Raw genomic sequence first — 23,060 nt, 5'->3', positions numbered from 1 at the left:
CATATGGCCAAAATCATCTGGTAAAGTGGGTTTTCATCTTAGAAAGGATTATAAGCTTTTCTTATACCTAATTTCCTTTGGTGAAATCCATGCCTCACATCTGAAATAACCCTAGCCTTGCAGCCAGCCTGATCTTCAGCTAGGGTTATTTCAGATGTTTGTTATCTGAAAATTTCTGTTTGTACCAAGAACTGCAATCTATCACAAAATGACATCAGTTTTGTATTACAGAACTCGAAGGAACATGTGTTATTCCACTAAACCAGTTCCAAGACACATTCCAGAAATAGAAAACTATATTTGGAACAATACATAAAAACAAAGGAGTAAAATGCTTGATAAAAATAAGTGTAATTACATCTTAAACATATCAAGACTTCTTTTTGGAATTATTGCATATATGCCTCGAGTAAGTCACTGAGCTCATATCATAGTTGCCAATAAAACAAATAAATGTTGGACACATTAGGCTACTCCAGATTTAGTGTTTTTACTTCTAGCTAAAAGAATTTTTATTTTTATAACATTTCATTAATAAATGTACGGGAGAAACTTATTCAGTTTAAAATGGATGAAATTTATCTTTCTACAGTTTTAAAAATAAAGGAAAGAAATTACCTCTCACTAGAATTTGCTGAAATATTGACAGGTTTAGGAAGCAAGTACATGTTTAATAAATTCTCTTCATATTTAAAAACTGATAGCAGATCTGGAGCACTGGCAAAACGAGATATGCATGTACTTCGCTTAAAAGTTGCAATTTCTTTTACAGGAAGTGAAATATTGCTATTTGCAATATCTGAAGGTATTCCTGAAAGAAAATATCAAGAAGTTATATTACATTTTAAAGCAAGATTGATGGAATACAAAAGTACTAATAGGGATATGTCCTCAAGCAGATAAATATACATATATAGAGAGAAAGCACCTTAAAAATTAATTATTACACAAACAAGATATCAGCCTTTGGTAGCACATCTGCCACTATTCACAAAATATTTAAAAAGTACTATACTTACACACTTCGATACTTAAATATAATAAATGGTGGGAGTACCACCGTTGTATACTTGCAAGGACTTGGAAAATATCTAAACAATAAATACCACAAAAATATCATCTACATAATGCATCATAAAAATACACTGAATTATAATTCTTTCATTAGCACCATCATATATATCAAAACCTGAAGAGAGATGTCAGAAGTTTTGCCAAGTTGGAAATATTCAATGCAGACTGTTTCTGCTATCAAAGTATTTTGGATTTATTAGAAACAGCTTACAACCAAAAACGAACACATACCTAATGATCACATTTAAATTTACTTAAATGTAGTGCCTTTATTTGTTTCATCGAAGTCTAACACTTGAAGAGAAACAAAGCAACATATAACCAATGAAATTAAAATTTTCAAGTTGCCTTATTTCTTGAATTTTCTTTTAAGATTCATTAGTTATTGTTTTAACTGGTACACTTAAAATAACACAGCTTTCTTTCCGACTCTTTTTACATTTTCTCTATGATCTACTAGGAATTCACTTATTTACTATCAATTATTTCAATATATCATAAAATACTTAACTTCCAATATATTTATAGAATGTGTGATATGAATATACAAACATATATAACACTAGAAATATATCAAAATGTTATATTACTAGCTTTAAGCTAGAGGTTCTTGAGTAGTCACATTACCTACAGAACCTGCTGGAATTTTCTATCCCTCTTCTGAAATACAAAGCAGAACCCACCGAGCAGTAAAATCACTGAACACTGGTAGTTTATTCCCGCATTCAAATCCCAGTGGACGTGCTGGCTGCATGGATGTTTTCCTGGCTTTCCCCATGCATAATGTGTATATGAGCCAGTTTTCCCTAGAAAGTCCTTCATGAAGGCATCTCTTCCTTTAGCCCACCAGTTCTTATCATAATCAAATATACCAAACCAAACTGTAGAGATCTATGTTTGATTACTCTTGAAATTTATTTAAAAAATCTATGCAAAAATAAGATTACTTTATAGTTTAATTTTAAAATATACAGATTCTTTAAGTCAAAAATATGATACTTACTCATAAATTTTCTCGTTGGGTACCCTGGAAAACAGCCCTTTTTCTAGATAAATATGGATAAATTTTACTAAAACGTTTTTTTTTTAGTCTGTGTTGCCAACTAAACGTGCTGTTGGCTAAAGTGTCTTATCAGCTAATTGCTAAATGTTTGTGTCAGTAAAACGCCCTGTCAGCTAAATGTCCATGTCAGCTAAGTGCCCTGTTTGTCAAATGTCTGTGTTGGCTAACCGTTCATGTCGGCTAAATATACCTGTTCGCTAAGTGTCTCGTCAGCTAAATGGTTGCTTGTTAAGCATCATGGACCCATGTAAAATACCTGGATTCATTTGTGAACATAACATTGATTCCATTATAATCTGCTCTTGCATAATGTTCTTTTCCATTCCTGAGCATGTAACATGATCAAGCCACAGCGCAGAATACCTGGATTCATATGTGAACACAACTTTGCTCCAATATCGTCTGTTCCATGCATCCATGTGATACCAAACACATTTGCCAATGCAGCTTGGCATACTCTTGCCAAACACAACTGGGCTGATGTAAACAAGCCCAAGGAACACACACAAATGTTCCCTAGCAAACAGGCCTTGTATATGAAGCTTTTTTTTCTCCAGTAAAGAAAATAGCTGCCTTGTCTTAATGAAAATTTATGATCACTAAGCTGAGAATCAGTTTTTGTTTAACGTTTTAAAAATTTCATCATCATGTCTGATTTTTATTGAGATAGATGTTGACTAAAATATCGGGATACTAGTAAAGCACTAAACATTGATATGTACTTTTCAAAGCAGGCTTTCAAAAATATTCACAGGCCATACATCATTTTAATAACTTGTTAACAAACAGATGTCAAGAGCAGAATCTGATAGAAGAAACAAGTATTAGTAAACAAATACTATAATCAAGAATAAAATCTTCTTGCTCAAAGACTAAGCACAAAATTGAGTCAGCAACTAAGTACCTACGTAACTTATTCTGAAACATGATGTTTTAAGTTACAGCATTACATGCTCATGAAAACACATCCAGAAAAAAACGGCCACAGATTTAACTCCACAGCTAATGGAAATCAAGCATACAATTTAATGTACTGCAGAGTTTTCAACTACATTATTACAACGTAAATTTAGAACTCAGTTTTGCCATAGACAATTATAAGGTATTTCGGCCGCCTTCTTAGCATACTTTCATGGTGTAATGATCAGCACGCTCAGCACGTTTGATGTCCATGGTTCAAGTTTCTACGAAGGCATTGCTCATTTTTCACATCTCTCAGCATCAAAAATCCTAATATCTCTACAAACAAGTCTTCACCTTTCTAAATATAGAACTTAGTTTTGCCATATACTACAATGTTCCACTTTTCCTCCTCTACCTTGTTATACTTGTCAATTTCATATTCTTTTCCCTCTCCTCCATTCCCCTCAGCCACATCTCCCTCTATCCACCTTCCAGCCCACCAATCAAGACCAGTGAACAAAGCCATTCATACTATGTCAAATTTCTGGCAGCTGCACTGAATTTTCATATCTTTCTCATGAACCCGAGCCAGCTTCCATCACATAGCCTTCTACCATGGCATCCCATCTAGTACTAGTAGTAGCATCTCAAGTAGCCTCAGGGGGGGTACTTTTTTCACTCCTCCTCTTCTATAAGGTATCATCTTACCACTGAGAATGCTACTTGCTTAGTTTTTGTGCATGTACAGTAAATTAAAATATTAAATATATTTATAGTACTAAAAAAGGTCTTAAATATTTTCTTCTTTTCTGTAACTGACAAATCATAGAGATTTAAAGACCTATATTTTTATTTCCTTGTACGAAGTAAAGAAAGTATTTCAATCTTGAAAAATTTTGAGTATCATATTTCAACAAAATATAAATTTTGACCATTTCTATTTGGATTTTTTTTTTGGCACGACATCTTAATAGATGGACAGAATAAAGGTTGGATTTTCCAAAATAGATACTAAAATGGATTCAAAAGGGTATGTGTGTACATATGTATGTATGAGCCCTGCATTATTCAAAAATGATTAGCCATAGACATTGAAATTTTAAATGAGGCTGCTATAACATCTAGTTGTGCATCTCCCTTTTTTACAGCAGTTTGCAGAACTAAACATATACCATATATATATACATATACATCCAACCTCCTACCCGGCTTTTAAGTCCTTACCCAGCCACTATTTTCACAATCATTGGTGGTAGTCATATACTTCCAATTACAGAACTGTTTTATATGATGAAAATATTCATGTTTTGGCAAATTCAAAAAAATAAATCGATTATCGACAAATAACAAAATCTAACTTTTAATGCAGTCTTCCGGTTCCCATACTTATATTTGGAAAAGTTTTATACTCATTATTAAAAAATAAAATTAGAAGTTTGACTTCCAAATGACAAAAATTGACCAGAATATCTAATTTCAAAATTTGCAATTTCTGATGTCATTTTCAACTTGCCTTAAGAGACTGGTTGATTAAGTTAGAGTAATTTGAGGAAATAATTTTAAATGAAGTGCAACAAAAATGTGCATAATTTAATAGGCCGTACAAGGAAGTAGTGGTGTCTACATCAGATTTTCTGTTTAAGACAAGTGCTTGCAATTAGATGCGCCTATAACTTAGCATACTACATAATCACCAAGATTCATTTCATGATCACTATGGTCCTGCTTATAGAACCTACCATGTCCTATCAAGAAAGTGGAATAAAATAAAGCTGTTTCAGAAGCCTGGTAATTAATACTTTATTCATTCGTTTTTTTTGTGATCTTGCTTACTTTTGAACTCAGAGATTACTATGTCTTGCAAGATACTATACAATACCGAAATTGCATTTAATTTATAAAAAAAAAGTTACTCTTTGAAAAAGAATGGTAATGCAAAAACAAAATATTTCATGCAATATACTGGATAAAACTATGAAACATAAAACAATCATTGTAAAGGCTTGCACAAGTGAATGACAGCTGTTGTTCCTGAGACTGTGCACTTAGTAATATTTGCCTTTTTAAGTTGTTAATGGTGACTGGAAAAATGCCCACAGAGAAAAAGCTCACAGGAAAAATGCTCACAGAATAATGCTCACAGGTATAAAAGCTCACAGGAAAAAAGCCCACAAGGAAATATGCCCACGTAGAAAAAAGCTCACATGGAAAAATGCTCACTTAGAAATATGCTCACAGGGAAAAAAGCTCACATGAAATATGTTCTTTTCAGGGGCGGAAAATAAAAGCATGAAAACTGTAGTAAAATTTTACATGTACTATAATATTTTATACCACTGCCTCTGTATGACATTTTTTTCCTGTAACTGCCAATAATTATTGTTTCTTCACTCCATTTTTGATGTGAATCGATAGAAATTGCTGTTTGAATGTAGTTATTCAAATTTGGAACCACAAAAGTTGTAAAATTTCTGCAGAAATTTATGATTTTAGAAATAAAATTAACATTTTTAGGCACTTTGATGATACTTATCAGTTGAACATTATGAAGCAGCCTTCGAGAAATCTCCTAAAACCACAAATTGTTGCAAAGGCTCTCATAACGCACTAAATTCATTATTTAATTGTAGCCATCCCGGTGTCTGCTTTTTATTTGATAGGCAGAAAAAAGATTTAGCCTCTCAACGTTTGTTATTAGCTAATGTAAATACAGGATGTACTGAAGTAAAAAAAAAGAAAACACAAAAACTTGCATTTGGTAATCGTGAATCATGTAAGAAATTATGATGAAATTGATGATAAAATTATAAATATTTTACGTAATTTAAATAAAATAATCATTCTAAATTCTCATTCATTATTCATTATTCTTCTAAATGTTTATATTATAAAATGTGTAACTTATATTTATTACTTTTTTAACAATTAAAATTGGGATAATTTTTCACTGTATAATTCTGTTTCATATTTACTTCCTTTCTCCCCTCCTTTTCTTAGTTCAAAATGGCCCATTTGTTAATCTTATATAGAAACTGAATCTACACATAAGTTACAAAGTTTTTGAAATATATACCATAAATGTTTTGGTAATTTAAATAATTTTTCTTTAGAAAATTCAAGTAGGATCAAGAACGTTAATAATTAATTGATTTGAACGTAATCAATGGTTACGTTCAAATCAATTAATTATTAACTCATTAATGTAAGGATATTTCTCTGTGAATTATTTATCAGTGGGCTTCTTTCCATGTGAGCATATTTCTAAGTGAGCATTTTTCCATGTGAGCTTTTTTCTATGTGGGCATATTTCTGTGTGGGCTTTTTTCCTGTGAGCATTTATACCTGTGAGCATTATTCTGTGAGCATTATGCCTGTGGGCTTTTTTCCTAGAACCGTTGTTAACACTAGTAACCAAAAAATTAAAATACCTCAAAATTTTTATTAAAATCCCTTATGAATTCACTCTTTACTTCATACAGAAGTGCACACAAATTGCCCTAACCCAGTTCAAACTATTCTTTTTTCCCCAAATCAGATGCCACACCTGTAAGATTTTAATGATATTTTCCACAGTTTTTAATTCATTAATATTTTAAAAATTTTATCATCATGTCTGAATTTCATTGAGAAACCTGTTGTGTGACTACACAATACATGAGCAAAATAGCTGAACACCAACAACCTAATAATTACATCATTATCATTGTCACTAACAACAATTTTAATTAGTAACAAGGACCTTTACCGGAATTAAAGGTGCTGCTAATATTTGGGTTTACTGAGACGTCGACATCATCAACAGCTTCATCCTCACTGCCTTCTCCAATGCAAAGTACCTCACTACTATTATTTAAATCTTTTTTCATTTCTGCATGTTGTACGAAACATTCATTACAGGTCCGTATTTGTTTCCTATTAGGGAAAAAAATTTTCAGTATGGAGTTGGATCATAGTCATTTTTTATAAACATCGGAAATTTAAAACCTTTCATAAAGCTAAAAATAATACCTGCTAGATGGTGTTAGTAACCAGTTATTAGAGCAAGAATGACAGAAAATTCTTCCACAGAGACGGCAGTGGTGCTAGAAAACAAGTCTACTTTTATAATGTAATAAATATGCAAAATATAACAAATATTTTAGCACAAAGGCAAAAATGAAAGTTTTACTTTAAAATGGAGCATAAAATGAAACACAACCATATATATTCACTAATATTTTAAGCAATATATAAATAACAATACCACCAGGACATCTTGATATAAAAGATGGTCACATATCTGTTTACTAGATTTACCAGCTTCAGATGCATTCATTTGTTATGCACTTAAAATGCATTCATTTGTTATGATAAAAATGTATAATATCTTACAACAGAAATCATCTTGCAGTTACATTTCACAAAAGATAGCTTTTCCATAGCTAACTAACAGGGTTGCTATGAGTCATTGTACAAGTTGCTCATGGCTTGGTGACTGCTGAAGGCAGTAACATTTTAATTGCCTATCAGTATGCATGAAGAAAACTCTTTTTTTTTTTTTTTTTTTTTTGCATCATTTAAGTAACTCCTGAAATACAAATAAAAGTGTATGGTATTATCAACTGTAATATGGAATCTTGTTAATTTTATAATGTGAACCACAATACTGATATCACACATTATAAAATAGTCATTTGGCTGTTTTTTTAATGAAGTTTGGAAATAAAATTCTAAGTGTAATAATATTTACTAACATCAAAATATTGTGGTACATTGCTTTAGAAATTATTGTGCTGTTTATTGTTAATTTAAAAAATGTTCATCAATTAATTACCGAATCTGCCAGCGTATAAGACACACTTTTTTCTTTGAAAATAGGTCTGAAAAATGGGGTGTGTATTATATGTCGATACTGTGTCTTATATATTGATACTCAGAACATTCATTTCTGCAAATTTCCTCTATTCGAAGTTACGCAATTTTTATCCTTGTCAAAGCTTCATGGAATGAAGTAAAAACAGAGACAGTGGTTAAATCATTTAAGAAGTGTGGCATTAGTAATGCACTGGATAGTACAGAGGGCAATTTGTTATATGAGGACTCAGAGGCTGATTTAGAAGAGGTTTTAAGTGACTCTTCATTTAGCTCTGGAGATGAGTGTCTGGGTTTTGACAAAGAAGATTAAAAAGTGTTCTTTCCCAGGTAGATTGGGTATTTCCGGAATGTAACACTTTGTATTTATATTACTTTATATTTAAAATACTGTAAATTCATTATAATGGTCAGTAATAAAGTTTTATCCTTCAAAAAATGTGTATAAAAAAAAGGGGTGCATCTTATATGCCGGCAAATATGGTAATTTAGGTACCATGATGTTTCATGAAAATTAGCAAAAGATAGAAGTTACATTGAACTATAAATGTCATAGAAAGAATATAATAATAAAAAAACACCTAAATACTGTTTGCAGTCCAGTACAAGAAAAGAGTTAGCAAAACAAACAAGAATTAGCAGGTTTCTCATTTAAATTCTTCATTTTAGGCACTGCAGTTCATTAAATTTTAAAATAAAATAAATCAGATTTTAGATATTGTTATTTATCCTTTAAATGAGATAAGTATTTCAATACAGGAACAGTTTTCAGTGATATCTGAATGCAGAATAGAAAAGACTGAATGCTTAAGATACAAATGATATTTTAAAACACTCCATTTTTGCATTATTGGATGGCAATCCATCACCCATGCATGGTTTATATTGCTAAAGAAAACAATAAAATGTCCAAAATCATCCTTAACATGAATCAATTGAAACAAAGGGAAGAAGGAAACTACCTTTAAAGTCTACAAAAAATTAAATTTAAGCAACAATAAACTATTGCACAGAATGCAAACAGTCAGTCTGTAACAAATATTACTTTCATTGTAATTTTCCTCGAAAATAATATAACAGAATTTTTATTTTAATTTATTGTCTCTATTTTTCATGAGTTCTTGCAGCATGTTAAAACATAATGAGATGTGGAAGTATTTGTTGAAACAATCACAGGACAATTTGATAAAATGTGGCAGCTTGATCAAACCTGCACTAAAATTAAATCTTTAAAATTTCGGTTTCGGGGAGTTTAAAATTTAACTGACTTGATTTTTTGAATTTAAACAATTAGTTGAAAACCATTAATTTGATTTCTTTCGTTTCCAGTAACAAAAAAAAAAAAAAAAAAAAAAAAAAAAAAAAAAAAAAGACTCATATAATCTGCTGTATACTGAACTGAAGATGAATGGATAACTAAGAATGTTGGTTAGTGTGGAAGTGCAGGAAATAAATAAAAAAATATACACAGCTGTTGACAATTCCCACAGTTACTAAAATGCGCATGAACAAAAATAAAATTTTACTCTGTAACTGGCTCAATAACAGACATGCATAATTAATGCTGTTTAATGTCCAGCACTGTAAAAGCTTAAAACTTTAGAAAATAAATTACTGTTATTAATTTTTCTCATAATTCCTCTGGATAGTTTACAACACAAAATTATTTTAATACTTCATGATGTGTTCCAAAGTTAAAAGCTAAAGATCATAATTTCTGTTTTAAAATGGATTTCAAAATTTTTCTATTTAATATGACATCCCTTTTAGTTATTCATCTGCGGCAAGTGCCTCACTTGCTTCAGCTGAAGAACTAGTACCTCACTTGCTTTCTTCTTCTTCTGGCTCTGTACATAACATTAAACATTTTGACTGATGAATTCTGCCAAAAATTCATGACTGTTGAATGTTCATTAACAGTCTAAGAAATAGGGTTTTATATTAAATAATTTGCCATTTCATTTGTCGACTGGCTTTAGAACTATCTTGAAAGTAAATACATGATTTGATTATTATAAGAAACACCTACTAATGGACAAGGGTAGTTTTGACACATCTTTCTTCATTTAATAATCATGTTCATTCAGTAATTACGGTACAGTAATCTAAGAATATTCAGAGTCTCTGAAAACTTTTATAGCTTAAGCGAAAATATTGAAAATGTGTTTGTAGGGTAGACTTCTAGCACAATTAATTGATTTTAATGACTAAACGATATATTTTGTGAGTAGTTTTTAAATCTATTAACTGCAAAGCCTTTTCAAATTTCAATTTTTCAATTTCACTTTTAATGATAGATTTTTCCATTAGAAGCAACTCTGTGTATTGTGGCATATTTTTTTTTTTTTTTTTTTTGTCATTTTCCTGCCTTTTCTCAGAACTAGAAAAATTGATATAATTATGTTTGTTATCTGCTTTAATTATCTTCACATATAACCACAGCTGTCTGATATATCTCGGAATTTCTGATTAGTTATCACCTACTTCATCGCTCAGTTCATGAACTTCAGCTGGAATAGCAAAACTATTGCTATTTTTGTTGAAAAAAATGTACTCAACTAACATCCTTTCACTATCAAATATATACCAATTTGTTTTGCTAATCTAAAGAACAACTCAAAAAAGCTCCTAAAAATTAATTACACTACCCCAAAGTAAAAAGAAAGAGAGCTAATTAATGACTAACCCTGAATCTTACTTTCAGGACCCTGAATGTAACTTTTGTTGTATTTAAGATAAAATACAAGAGCAATATTTGCATTCAAATTTTTGCTAAATAAAATTATTATGAATGAAAATTAAATTATGATGAATTACTGGATCAATAAGGATAAAGTAAATACAAATAAAATGGTTCTAATACGCACACTTTAATTCTTTTAATGAAAAATATCAGATAATAGAATTAAAAGACAACAGCTAAAGAAAAAGCAAATGAATAGACAATTCTGTATAATTATTTTCATTTATTATTCCCACTAAATAATTATTCTTACGCTAATAGAAAAAATATTTCACAATTGCTACTCATGTTTTGAATAATATAAATAATTTTGCATACCTTTCTCAGTAAAAATGAAAAGTGATTATTGCATCCTAAACAATTTGTGGCTTCTCGATCATCCATCCAGCGATCATCAATTTTGATTTTTTGTAAATGGGATAAATGATCAATCCTTTTCCACAACACATCTTTTTCTCTAATGAATTAATACATTAAAAAAATTATTTGTAATATAAAATGGTAAAAGCAGACACAAATTTAAAAAAAATCATTTATAGGAATACAAAAGCTAAAAACAGAAACAGAAGGAGAATCTGAATGAGTACCAGATTTCCTGGTTGTAAAATGCACTCCATATTCAAAAAGCTTTAAAAAAGAAGGGGAAAAAACTTCTAATCTACCCCGTTATACACTAAAGAATCATATTTTTGTATTTGTGGAGTGCAAATGAGCTAAAAAAAAAAAAAAAAAAAAAAAAAAAAACAATAACAAGCAATAAACAACAGGCTTATCATTAAAAAAACTTAGTGATGTAGTCAGTTTAACTATTTTTTTTAAACTGCTACTTCAATAACCTGAAAAGAGATAACTTAGATTTGATTATGACTGTGGCTGTTCTGTATGCAATAACTTAAAGGACGAGACTATTAAGATTTGATTTTGGTGTGCTGGATAAAAGATAAACCATGACTTACCCATGAGATAAAGCTAAAAGAAAATTATAATATCTTCACATGTGACACACACTTATACAGAAACTTTATTTCTTTACTTTATATTTTGTACATTTTTTTCTTTACTTTATATTTTGTAATTTTAAATTACATGAGTTCTCGTTTCATGAAAATGAACTGTTTTATTTTCAAAATTGTTTATAATGCTGGTTTGCTGCATAGTCACCAAACCAAGTACCCGATGTTGGCAAAATTTGCACCTGGATTTCTTCACTCATGAATTTGTTTTTGATTTATGGATAAATGTCAAGCTACCACACTGTTATTATAATTTTCAACAAATGTGATCATCTGCAGTTTGAAATTTGCTGTACAAGAATTTCTCTTCCTGATCATCTCTCAGACAAAACGCAAAAAGGCACAGAAAATAACACTAGCACACAAATCACAGATCGCATAAAAGACAATAAATAAATGGAATAAATGTGCTCGGTTACCAGAGATAAAATCGTCATTGGCGTTTACTTTACAGCGAATTAACTGGAAAATATTCCATCTATTTTACCTGCTCAGCAACATTTTTGCCCTCTTGGCGATATAATTGAATGTTACAGGAACATCCGGCCCCCTTACGTCTTACATATGAGTTTTGAATTTGAAGTTCTGAGACCAAAAAAAAAAGGCACTTTTGGCTGATACACGGATTGGCTTATATAAAGCGAAAATATAGAGTAAATTATCCTTTTAAACTGTCAGGTTAACACTAAGGCTAAAAGCCTCAGGCTTAGGGTGACAGTTTTGAAAGGGTCCCTGAAATCCTCCTGCAGTTCCTCAAAAACTTGTTTTTCACTCAGAAAATGAAGATGGTGAAAATTAAAGGACCTGGAAGAACGTGGTTCTTAGGTTTCAAACTGTCTTAGCAGAGCACAGCTTGTAAATCTTGCGTATCTCAATCAGTGAGCCACGAAAGGCTGCTAATCAAGTGAAAAAAATGGAGCAACACATTTAATAAATATGTTTTTGCACATTTTCTCGTGAAAATTCGATGATATTTTCCTTATAGTTACTTAGTAAATTTTTAAAATATCTTTTTTCAACACCCAAGATTTTGTTTAATCATATCAATAAAAAAGAGAAAGGCATGCAAAGGTACACCATTTCAACATGTTTTTACTATAATTTCACTTAATTATCGAATATAAAAGTATACAAAAAGAAATTTATTAAATCTCACTTCAATAGCTTGATAAGCCTTTTACGAAGCTGCCTAGAATCATTTTGCAAATTTATAAATTCTGCTTCCAAGACACTTTTATCTCTTCGACTGTATGCCTTGAATTCTTCAAACTGAGACAGCAGAATATCATTTTTCTTTCTTTCATCTTCAACAAAGGTTAAGCACTGAAAATATGCATTTAGCTCCAATGAATTACAATGCATATTGTATGATCTCATAAATGTGCACTTGATCTTATGTTTAATAAATATATTTAATGATTTACCTCTAATATAAATTCTTATAAATACTAAAAATTAACATTTCAACCGCCATATATTCTTTATTTTTTTAATGAATATAATGACGTCATTTTAATCAGAATCAAACATTCTTACAGTTTGAAAATAACGGCACCCACAGCAAAATAGCACTAACTGCCCAATCTAAACAGAACACTAATGAATTTATGAATGGAAATTGGCACATATTTAAATTACACCTGAGAAAAATCACAAAAATTCCTTTGTGATTTTCAGCTGCCATGAAGTGGCATAAGTCACACAATTTTGGTGAACTTTTTTTCAGATTCCAGTTTTGTATATTATGGTATGTCTTACTCTCCCAAGATGAGGACATCTTAATAATTGGAATTTTTTTGCAGAAGACAGGAATTAAAATTCGAATTTTGTGCATTTTTAGTAAAAGTCATAATTACCTCATTCCATTCAATTTTTAAATTGCAACCATGGATCCAATTTAAAAAGTGCTATTTTCATATTCTATCCAATCATTCAAATAATATTTAGTCAGATGATATTTCTTAAATAACCTAAAAATGCATATTATATATACATATTTATGTATGTATTTTAAGAAAATAGTTAAAAACTATGAAATGAAATTGTGAAATATATTACTTTTTCTAGGTCTTCACTTAAAGAAAAGCATTCTTCTTCTTGTGCTGCTAGAGCAACATGAAGTTCTTGAAGCTATAAAATTAGTAAAATGTACAACTAAACTAAGATTATACAGATGAAGATTATAATGGATGAAAAGTTAACTGATTTAAGTAACTATTAATTAAAACAGACACAAAAATGACACCTCAAACAAATCACTAATAAAAAATAAATTAGATTCCTCAAATACAAATTGAAGCAATGAAAAAATGAAACAATTTTAGTAGTTAAGTGAAAATTTAATTTAATGAAAAAAATCAATTTTAGAATTTTAGAAATCTTTCACTCTTTATGTAGCATTCATGCATCCTAATACATCCTTATATTCACTCCTAACATACTGCATTAGAAAAGTGATAACTTAAACAAGACTTTTATCAAAAAGACAAGTATATAAAAGTAGTAATTATCAAAAAACAAGATAGGCTATTATCAACCTTACACATTCAAAAAGCACTACTACTGCGAACGTTTTTATAAGCAAACCCAATCACATTATCTGAATATTTATAAAATATAACATTATTAAAGACAAAGCTTTAAACTAAGTACTGATACTTGGGTAACTCTGGAAGTTTTGAAATCACTCTGCCTAGAATACCTGCCATATAAAACCCCTTGTGTTTCATTCAAATGAAACACTTGATAGCGCTGTATACTCACTTCCAACTGCAGTTTTTTTCATCTTTGTCCAGTTAACACAAAATTCTGAAAAACTAGGGAGCTAAATTTTGAACACTTGTGCATCATGAATTTAAAGTAGGATTATGGAAATTATGAATTTCGCAAAACATCTACATGGTGTTTTTGTGTTATTTATTTCCTTTCCAAGCCACAATTTACAAGTAGTTCAAAGCAACAATATACACTCTAAAACAAAAAAAAAAAAAAAATCGACGAACCAAGAAGGAGTTGTACGATGGAGACAAAAATTGGTGGATAGGAAGATTATAGATATGATTATAGAATAGAAAATGATTAAAATTTCAGAACAATTGAATGATTTATTTCAGAGTTACATAATTACAAAGCGACGATATCAATAAGGTGCTAACCCAACTCTAGCCAGGATGCAAGCTGCCACATGGCGTGGCATAAACTGATAAAGCTTCCAGATGGTCTCCTGCACTATTTCTTGCCAAATTTGCTCTAATTGTCAGGCTAGATCATCATCATTCCCTCGTAGATGCAGTCGCTTTTCAATCATATCCCAAACATGTTTGATGGGAGAGAGCTCTAGTGGGCCAAGGAAGTGTTTGACAAGTTGTAAGACAGTTTGTAGCAACATGTGCCGTATATGGTCTGGTATTATCTTGCTGAAAAAAAAGGCCAGGGTATTGCAAAAGGAACGGTAGCAAAATAGGTCTCAGAATGTCATTGACGTACCCCTGTGCTGTAAGTGTGCCTCTAATGTCGACCAAAGAAGTCCGGCTATCAAGGGAAATAGCACCCCAGACCATATCTCCTGAATGAGGGCCTGTGTAGAAAGCAAGATCGACATGCCGCTCCAGGCATCTCCAGACAGGTCTTCGATGATTCTCACGACATAGTTGGAAGTGGGATTCGTCGCTAAAGACTATATGTCCCCAGTCAGCATCATTCCAACCTGATAGAGCCAAGCACCACTGTAATCTTGCTCGACAGTGTGCAGGCGTGAGTAGCAGGTGGTGTAACAATCGGTACGAGTGTAGATTTCGCTCTATCAGCCTTCTGTGAATGTTCATGGTAGACACTCGTGTGCGGGTCGTACATCTGATGCTTGATAGCAATGAATCAGGCGCTGTGACAGCTGATCTGACAATCACTCTGTCTTCCTGATCTCTTGTGGCCTTAGGTCAACTGCTACATCCATGACACTGAAATCTGCCATTGTCCACCCATTCTTGCCAGCATCTTCTAATTCCTGCATTACTTCGACCCATATGACGAGCGATTCTCCGATTCACTCAACCTGCCTCTTTCAATCCAATGATACGACCTCTTTCAAACTATAACTGCTATAGTTTGAAAGGTATCCTAAATTGCAATGCAAGAGAAATTTTTAACAACAGTTTAACAAGAGCTTCTTATATATATCTGCTAGATGCACAGTTCTGATGCGCTGGAGACCACACTATTCATTCATTGGACACCAAATTTTAATCATTGTATATTTTGTCAAAACATTTATGCATATGAAATTTCAAAGCAATCGGATGATTCCTTCTTGGTGCGTCGATTTTTTTTTGTTAAAGAGTGTATTTACTGGCTGAAGATCATTGTGGCCGAGTCTCTATGGACTGGCTGAAATATCATGCCTGCGGTAAGATGTTTAAAGACAATCACATAATTTATCATTCAAGTCAAGACACTTTAAATACACGGATAAAAAGAATTAGAAAAATTCTTCGCAAAAAGTTCAACATCAGAAGACTTTGCATTCACTGGATTCCTGATGCCCTAGCAGTGAAACAAAAATAGGCTTGAATAGAAAGGTTGGGAGGGGGGAATGCTTCAAAGATTTGAAGAAGGATGCTAAAAAGTGATTTTTAACTTCATAACATGTGAATTTTAGTTCCATCAACAGAATCCCAAAACGAAATAACTGTCTGCCATACAGGTTTTCGACTTGAATATCCTCCTATCAAGGTAAAAAAAAAAAAAAAAAAAAAAAAAAAAAAAAAAAAAAAAAAAACAGCACGCCCTTCCTTTTCTATAAGAAAACAAACTGTCAAGAGGTGCATCACAAAATTCTCGCCTAATGTGTTACAAAAAATTACTCAACCAGAAACTGGATTATGCTCAATACTACTACATCATGATAATGCAATAGCTATCTCAGAAAGAATAGCTATTTCACTTTCTAAATGCTGCAGGGGCACAAGTTCTTGGTACTTCCAAGTACTAGCATTTTTTCATAGTAACATCTAACCGAAAACCTGAAAGTATAAGAAGTTGCATTGCAAATATTTCAATAAAATGCAGAAGGAATTATTTTGATATTTACCTATTTTATTACAAATTCTAAAGACTTTTCAAAGTGATTTTTGTATTAAAAGTAAAAGAAACAAACTGCAAATAATCAAGAAATTCAATCTTCTCTGAAACTTTCATAGACAAATCATTACAAGTGGAGATTCAATGTAATACTGCGTATGCAAACTTGATATGATTTTTTCCCAACAGCTCCCACGAAATCTCCATGAACTACAGCCAGCTGCAATTTGTTTTGCCATTAAAAACATCATGTTTTAATAGTAAAAGTTACTTGCAGAGGCAATGTCTTTGCTTTTTACTTATAGAATCCAAAATCCTCCAGCATGGGTGAAGACAATGTACAACACATTTTTTCTTTGCTGCATCAAATTTTAATTTACTTTCATATAAGCTGGTGTTAAATTTTATATTTACACTTTTCGCATCATTGAAATGAATATTAATACTTTAAGTTGTGAAATCCCCGTATTTTTTCTGTTTCAGATGACTATTCAATATCACAATTATGTGCGACTTGTCTAATGATCATCACAGACTGAATGATCAGGAAATATCATTGAGGTATTGAATTTCCTGGATGTTTCAGCAGTTCTTTCTTTTACCAGTATGAACTTAAAAAAAATATGAAGTTTCTGAAACATATTACCTCATTCCATTGCTGCTCTTTCTCATTTTCTCGTTCAAGCTTTATTTCCGTTAAAGCTTCCTCTAATGAAATTATAAGCTGTTCTTGATCATTAATCTTCTGCTTCATACTTTCTAGCCCATCATTTTGGTTACTGAATTGCTAGATATAAAAGCTATGTTAATGGATCAGGAAACAGTATAAAAAGACTTTTCCTTAAAACGAAGGAAATCAGAAGTCAGTGAAAGCAGCATAACCATACCAGTAAAACATCAGAAGATAAAGTCTTTAAGTCAAATGTCATTATATACTTTAATTAAATACTAAATATAAATTTTTCTTAGGTATACACAGATGTGCAAAATTTAGCGACGAGACGGGCTTTCGAATGTAACGTCATCCAGAAGTGTTCTACATCGACCCAAATCATACAATAAGATCCCCAAAATGTGAAAATATGGGATAACAGATTAAAACCCAAACCAAATATAAAAAAGATAAAAAAGAGACTTTACTGGAAAGATAGCTCCAATCACAACTAGACATAAGACAGAAACATCTGTTTGACAGGTATCTGGTAATGAAAATCCAGTCTTTAGGAGGAGTCACTCCTGATAGCAATGCAGAAATTACAATGGCTGTTCATGCTAAGATTTCGTTTAGTTGATTATAGCAAAGCACACCAGGACATCTGTGTAATGGGAGGAATGCTTTAGCGGAGGAACAGGGCTATCTGCCTAAGGGAAGGGATAACTTCATGGATGCGAAACTGGCTGGTATATGCATTACACATGAGGAAAACCATGAAAATGCCCACGCAGACAGCCCTTTCGCCTAAAAATGAACTCAGGTCAGAACTACCAGTGTTCAGCGATTTTACCGCTCGACCACTCAGTAGGCCATGCTAAAAATGAGGCTGACAACAGCTGTTGAAGCATCATGGCTCATTCTTCTTTAAGCATCAATTTCAGCTGCAGAATAGTTGTCGGAATCTTATCACCTGCTGCCAAGTATCTTCCAAGAAGGTCCCACATGTGCTCTATCAGATTTAGGTCCGGTGACCTTGCATGCCAATCCATGCATAAAAATACACTCATGTCCATAAATTAAGGATAATTCGGAGTCACGCGGAAATCGAACTCTAAAACTAATATATCACCTGTAAAATCACTACACACATCTTCAAGAATCATATGCAAATTTCAGGAAGTAACCAGATGACACCAATGGTACGTCACAATGACGAGAGTGTAAGATAGTGATATATGAGGAATACAGGCAAAGAAGTATAATTGTTCACAGGCGCTTTTTAAGCATTTCAGTGCAATAACCGAATAGTTATGACACAAAGGACGCATTTGGATGATTTTTTACGTGGTAGAATTATCAGCAGTCTGGAATGTGGGCGTACCCAGCTGTGAGTATCAGACGAACTTGGAATTGCCCAGAGTGTCATCTCCAGGCTTTGGCAACGATTCCAAGATGATGGTAATGTGAGTAGACGTTACAGCACAGGTCGCCTCAGAGTTACAATGCCGAATGAGGACCGGTATTTGGCAGTTACTGCCAAAAGTAACAGGCAAAGCACAGCCTCAGACTTGTCTTCTCAGCTTTCTTCAGCCACTGGTATGACAATTTCTAGGCAGACCATGTACAGACGCTTAGGGCAGATTGGTCTATATGCTCGTAGACCTGTCAGATGCGTTCCACTTACTGCAACTCACTGTTGCCTGCGGTTAGCCTGGAGTAGAGAGCATGCATTGTGGACAGCGCAACAGTGGGCTTGTGTGATGTTTTCCGACGAGTCCGGGTTTAGCTTGCAGTCTGATTCTCGCCGGACTTTCATATGGAGAGCTCCAGGTACCCGTTACCACCAAGAAAACATCATTGAACGACACTGTTACGGTGGTGCAGGAGTGCTCGTTTGGGGTGGAATTATTCTGGGTTCCAGAACTGACCTGCATGTTCAAATTGGAACCATGACAAGCCAAATTTATCGGGACGTCATTCTGGAACAACATGTACGTTTGCTTCGGGGCACCATGGGCGCACAATTTGTGTTTATGGATGACAACGCCCGTCCTCACCGTGCAAACATCGTAAGCGAATGCGTTCAATCGGAGGATATCACCCCTATGGACTGGCCAGCATTCTCACCGGACTTGAATCCAGTAGAGCACATGTGGGACATACTTGGGCGACGAGTTGCAGCCCGTCAACCTCCTCCTATATGTCTACCGGAACTTCGGAGAGCATTGCTTTTAGAGTGGTGTAATATCCCCCAAGATCAGATCGATAATTTGATACTCAGCATGCCTAGGCGTTGTACGGACTGTATTGCATCATCTGGGAGACATACAATGTATTAACAATCATACCAACCATGTAATATTGTTTTTTTTTTTTTTTTTTTTTTTTTGTAATTTGCTCCAGGGAGAAAAAAATCGCTAAATTTTTTAATAATATCAAATATATAGCATCATTTTTACCTCTTTACCTTTTGTTTAATAAATAAGCTTTACAAATAAATCAAATTTGTTTTGCTTCTAACTCTTCCTCTGCCTGATTTTGCATTATCCTTAATTTATGGACATGAGTGTACTTTCTCTCTCCCTGAGTTCTATGACAGCTACTGTACGATGAGGTGTAACATTACTGTTCATGTAGAGGAAGTCTTGACCGCCTTGCACCTCTAAACAAACACACATGAGGCAAAAGAACATCAGTCCGATAGCGGACACCAGCGACTTAAACTCCTCCGGAGATGTTGAGGTCAGTACTAAGCCTGATACCAGCCCAAACCAGAACTCTCTCACTTCCAAAACGGTTCCTTTTGATTATGTTGGACGTGTGACTGCGTGCTCCCTTCCCTCTCCAGATGGGTATATGGCCGAAATCGCTTGCAAGACTACATTGCTGTCTCCATACTCAGCACTCAGTCCCATTCCATTTCATGTGTTTCCAGCATTGGCATCTCTGATGAGTAGGTGATAATGACACACATCACACTAGTCATGACACATATAAAAAACAATTGTGCATCCTCCTGACCATGTTAAAACACATCAGATGTCAGTAATCTGCTGCATGTGCCTTGTATCTCGGCACTGTTTGCCGCCTATCTCTTTTCAGCAGAAGGACAATATACTGGTCATCCACCACCGCTGTTGCTAGCGGACGATCATAGCTGAAAGATGGGATAGCTGTCCCTGCCATTTGAAACATTCTTCAGGCTTGTGAAACAATGCTGTAAATTATTAAAAACGCCTCCTCTATACTTATCCCACTTCGATATTCTTCCAGCTTCCCAATGACTCGCCCTTTGGTAAACACCATGGAGGTAGGAAGTAAGATGGAGTAGCCCTAAACAAGTTTCTCCTGTATCCTGCTCTGAACCACCGGCGATTCCTACGTGGTGACCAAAACATTGGGTCATTTACCATTGAGTTCAATGGGATTTGACGCGTTCGGATGTAAATATTTTGTAATTACGTCGTAAATATACATATAAATAAATGTATATATTTTCTTTTTCTACAACACTTCAGAGTTCTAAGTATATGAAAACAACATATTTTTGAAACAACATTTCATTCTGAACGGAATTAAATGCTATACTTTTCACAGGACAGTTTTCTCAGAATGGTTTAATTTGAATGAAATATTTTCACAAGTTTTCGTTAATTACATTAGAAAAAAATTAAGGTAATTCGATTTTATTCAGTTAAGGTACAAAAATTAAGATCAAAGTTTATTGTATTATTAATATTAAAATTATGCATTATTTCTTTTCTATTTATAGAGCTTCTTCCTAAAATACTTTCTTAAATATGACATGATTTTTTGGCTTCTGAGGCATCTTTTATATAGAAAAATGTAAGTCAATTTATAATTAATGCTCTATTCGGTTCATTTTAAATTAGAGAATTATTAGGAATTAGTGAAATACTTTAAATAAGTATTTCGCTAATTCCTAATAATTAAATAGGTATTAAATAGTACTCGACTTTCTCTGAACATTTCTGAAAGGGAATAAAATAAGTTTTTTTTTTTTAAAAGTTTTATTTAAAACTTGTAACTGAGTTATTATAAAATGTAAGCGGAATAATTCTTTTAATTATACTTATCAGATTTTTTTTTTACCCTTCATTTCAACAACACATATTCCAAAACTCTTTATTACGTTCTTAAGCGCGCATCTCATAACATTTGCTTTACAATACCTTTTAACAGATTGCTTTCCAATACAAACAATTCTTGCTTAAATAGTTTTATAACGTATTTGTCAACAGGATTTCAATATTAAGGTTATTATATATTTAGATAACATTTATAATCATTATAAATTAGATACATTTAATAATTAGATTTCTTCACAGTACTTTCACAGTTGTTTATAAATGAATAAATTCTTCATTTCAAATACATTTATAAATAATTTAATCAATATTTATGTATTTTGTTAAAGGCAGATATATGCTTTTTGCAAGCACATGCATATTTCCTATTTTTCATTTCCGGCATGTGCAAATCTTTAATTTCTGTGCATTCACTATATTTTTCGAGTAAAGTAATTTACACTAATTTAGCATACACCCGAAGTTTTACATAAAAAATATATATGAATATAATTTGAATGACGGATTGCAGCATTTGATGGTAATTTTATTTTTAATTAATCCAAATAAGTAAAACGTGTAAGCCCAAAGTGATTATTTTTCAGATATATAAAATTAAAACGATGAGTTTAAAATGAGCAGCAGTAAAGCCTCTAGTGTAAAAAATTTTAAAAGGCACATGTTACAATAATATATGGATGTGAAAAAAATTATTTATTTAAAACATTTTGGCGTTTGGAACATAAAATAAAAGTAGCGAATACTCTATGAAGGGTATCGAAAGACGTATACAATTTTAAAGGTACCATAAGGTATTTTTCATTCTTCAAGCATAACATTATTGTTAAAATCTATATTTTTGTAGTTCAATAGCTTAGAATTTTATAAAACAAATTCATAATCAAAATCGCTGTTGTTAGTTATCGAAAAATGACCAAGATGTGATTTTTGCGTAAATGTCACTAAACTATACAAATTGCTATTATCCATCACACTATGAATGTTTCTTTCATGCGAAAGTGTCCCTTTTTCGATTTGTATGGAACTGTCGTGTGTCGAAATATTATCAGAACCCTGTCAAGTGAGCTTCTGAATGTAAACAAAGAACACCCCATCTGGTGACCCAAGCTTCAAAGCAGTGCTTCACTTCTAATGTTGGTTGGCCCCTCCTTCCTTTCCTACCTCCATGGTAAACACATCCTGATGATGTTTTCTGGATTTCCTATTGGCCATACCACACTGTAGTAGCAATTCGCTGTCACTGAAATCATAAGACATTGTGTAATGGCTTTCAGCGGATTGCTGAGTGAACACTACCTGTGTGGGGCATGCCTTCCGAAACTCCTCCAAGTCATGTGCCATATATATGCATGCCCACTGTACAATCCCAGGTCTATCTCCTGGTTGGTCTTTTGGTCCATTCTTTTGCCTTGTTCTGCCCTTATGCTTTCTTAGCCTCATCTTTAATTTTTGCACATCACTCTACGATACAGCTTAAGTATAGTAAAATTAATATAATCAGATAATTCAAACAAAGAGAAAGTAAAATACTCTGAATAATAAAAAACAGCAACTATAATAACGCTACCTTTAT

At 32.6% G+C, this 23,060-nt stretch overlaps 1 protein-coding gene across 2 annotated transcripts in view; it reads right to left on the bottom strand.

Annotated features, from left to right (window-relative positions):
• The window catches only part of LOC118199294 (uncharacterized), a 98,722-nt gene that overhangs the window by 16,439 nt on the left and 59,223 nt on the right, over nucleotides 1-23,060 (bottom strand). The window contains exons 12-18 of one of the 2 annotated variants that reach the window (XM_035371110.2): nucleotides 17,370-17,510; nucleotides 13,706-13,777; nucleotides 12,804-12,970; nucleotides 10,953-11,091; nucleotides 7,049-7,122; nucleotides 6,786-6,952; nucleotides 619-811 (exon numbers count right to left, since the gene is read on the bottom strand). In XM_035371110.2, coding sequence (XP_035227001.2) covers nucleotides 619-811; nucleotides 6,786-6,952; nucleotides 7,049-7,122; nucleotides 10,953-11,091; nucleotides 12,804-12,970; nucleotides 13,706-13,777; nucleotides 17,370-17,510 — 953 coding nt within the window. The remainder of the gene's footprint in view (nucleotides 1-618; nucleotides 812-6,785; nucleotides 6,953-7,048; nucleotides 7,123-10,952; nucleotides 11,092-12,803; nucleotides 12,971-13,705; nucleotides 13,778-17,369; nucleotides 17,511-23,060) is intronic. The other variant, XM_035371111.2, reaches the window with a different exon arrangement.

Source organism: Stegodyphus dumicola, chromosome X1 (assembly GCF_044657685.1).
Source record: "Stegodyphus dumicola isolate Sdum_Otavi_A_Nest chromosome X1, ASM4465768v1".
Taxonomy (NCBI): domain Eukaryota; kingdom Metazoa; phylum Arthropoda; class Arachnida; order Araneae; family Eresidae; genus Stegodyphus; species Stegodyphus dumicola.
Note: the sequence above shows the minus strand (reverse complement) of the source record. Positions and strands in the feature narration are given on the sequence as shown.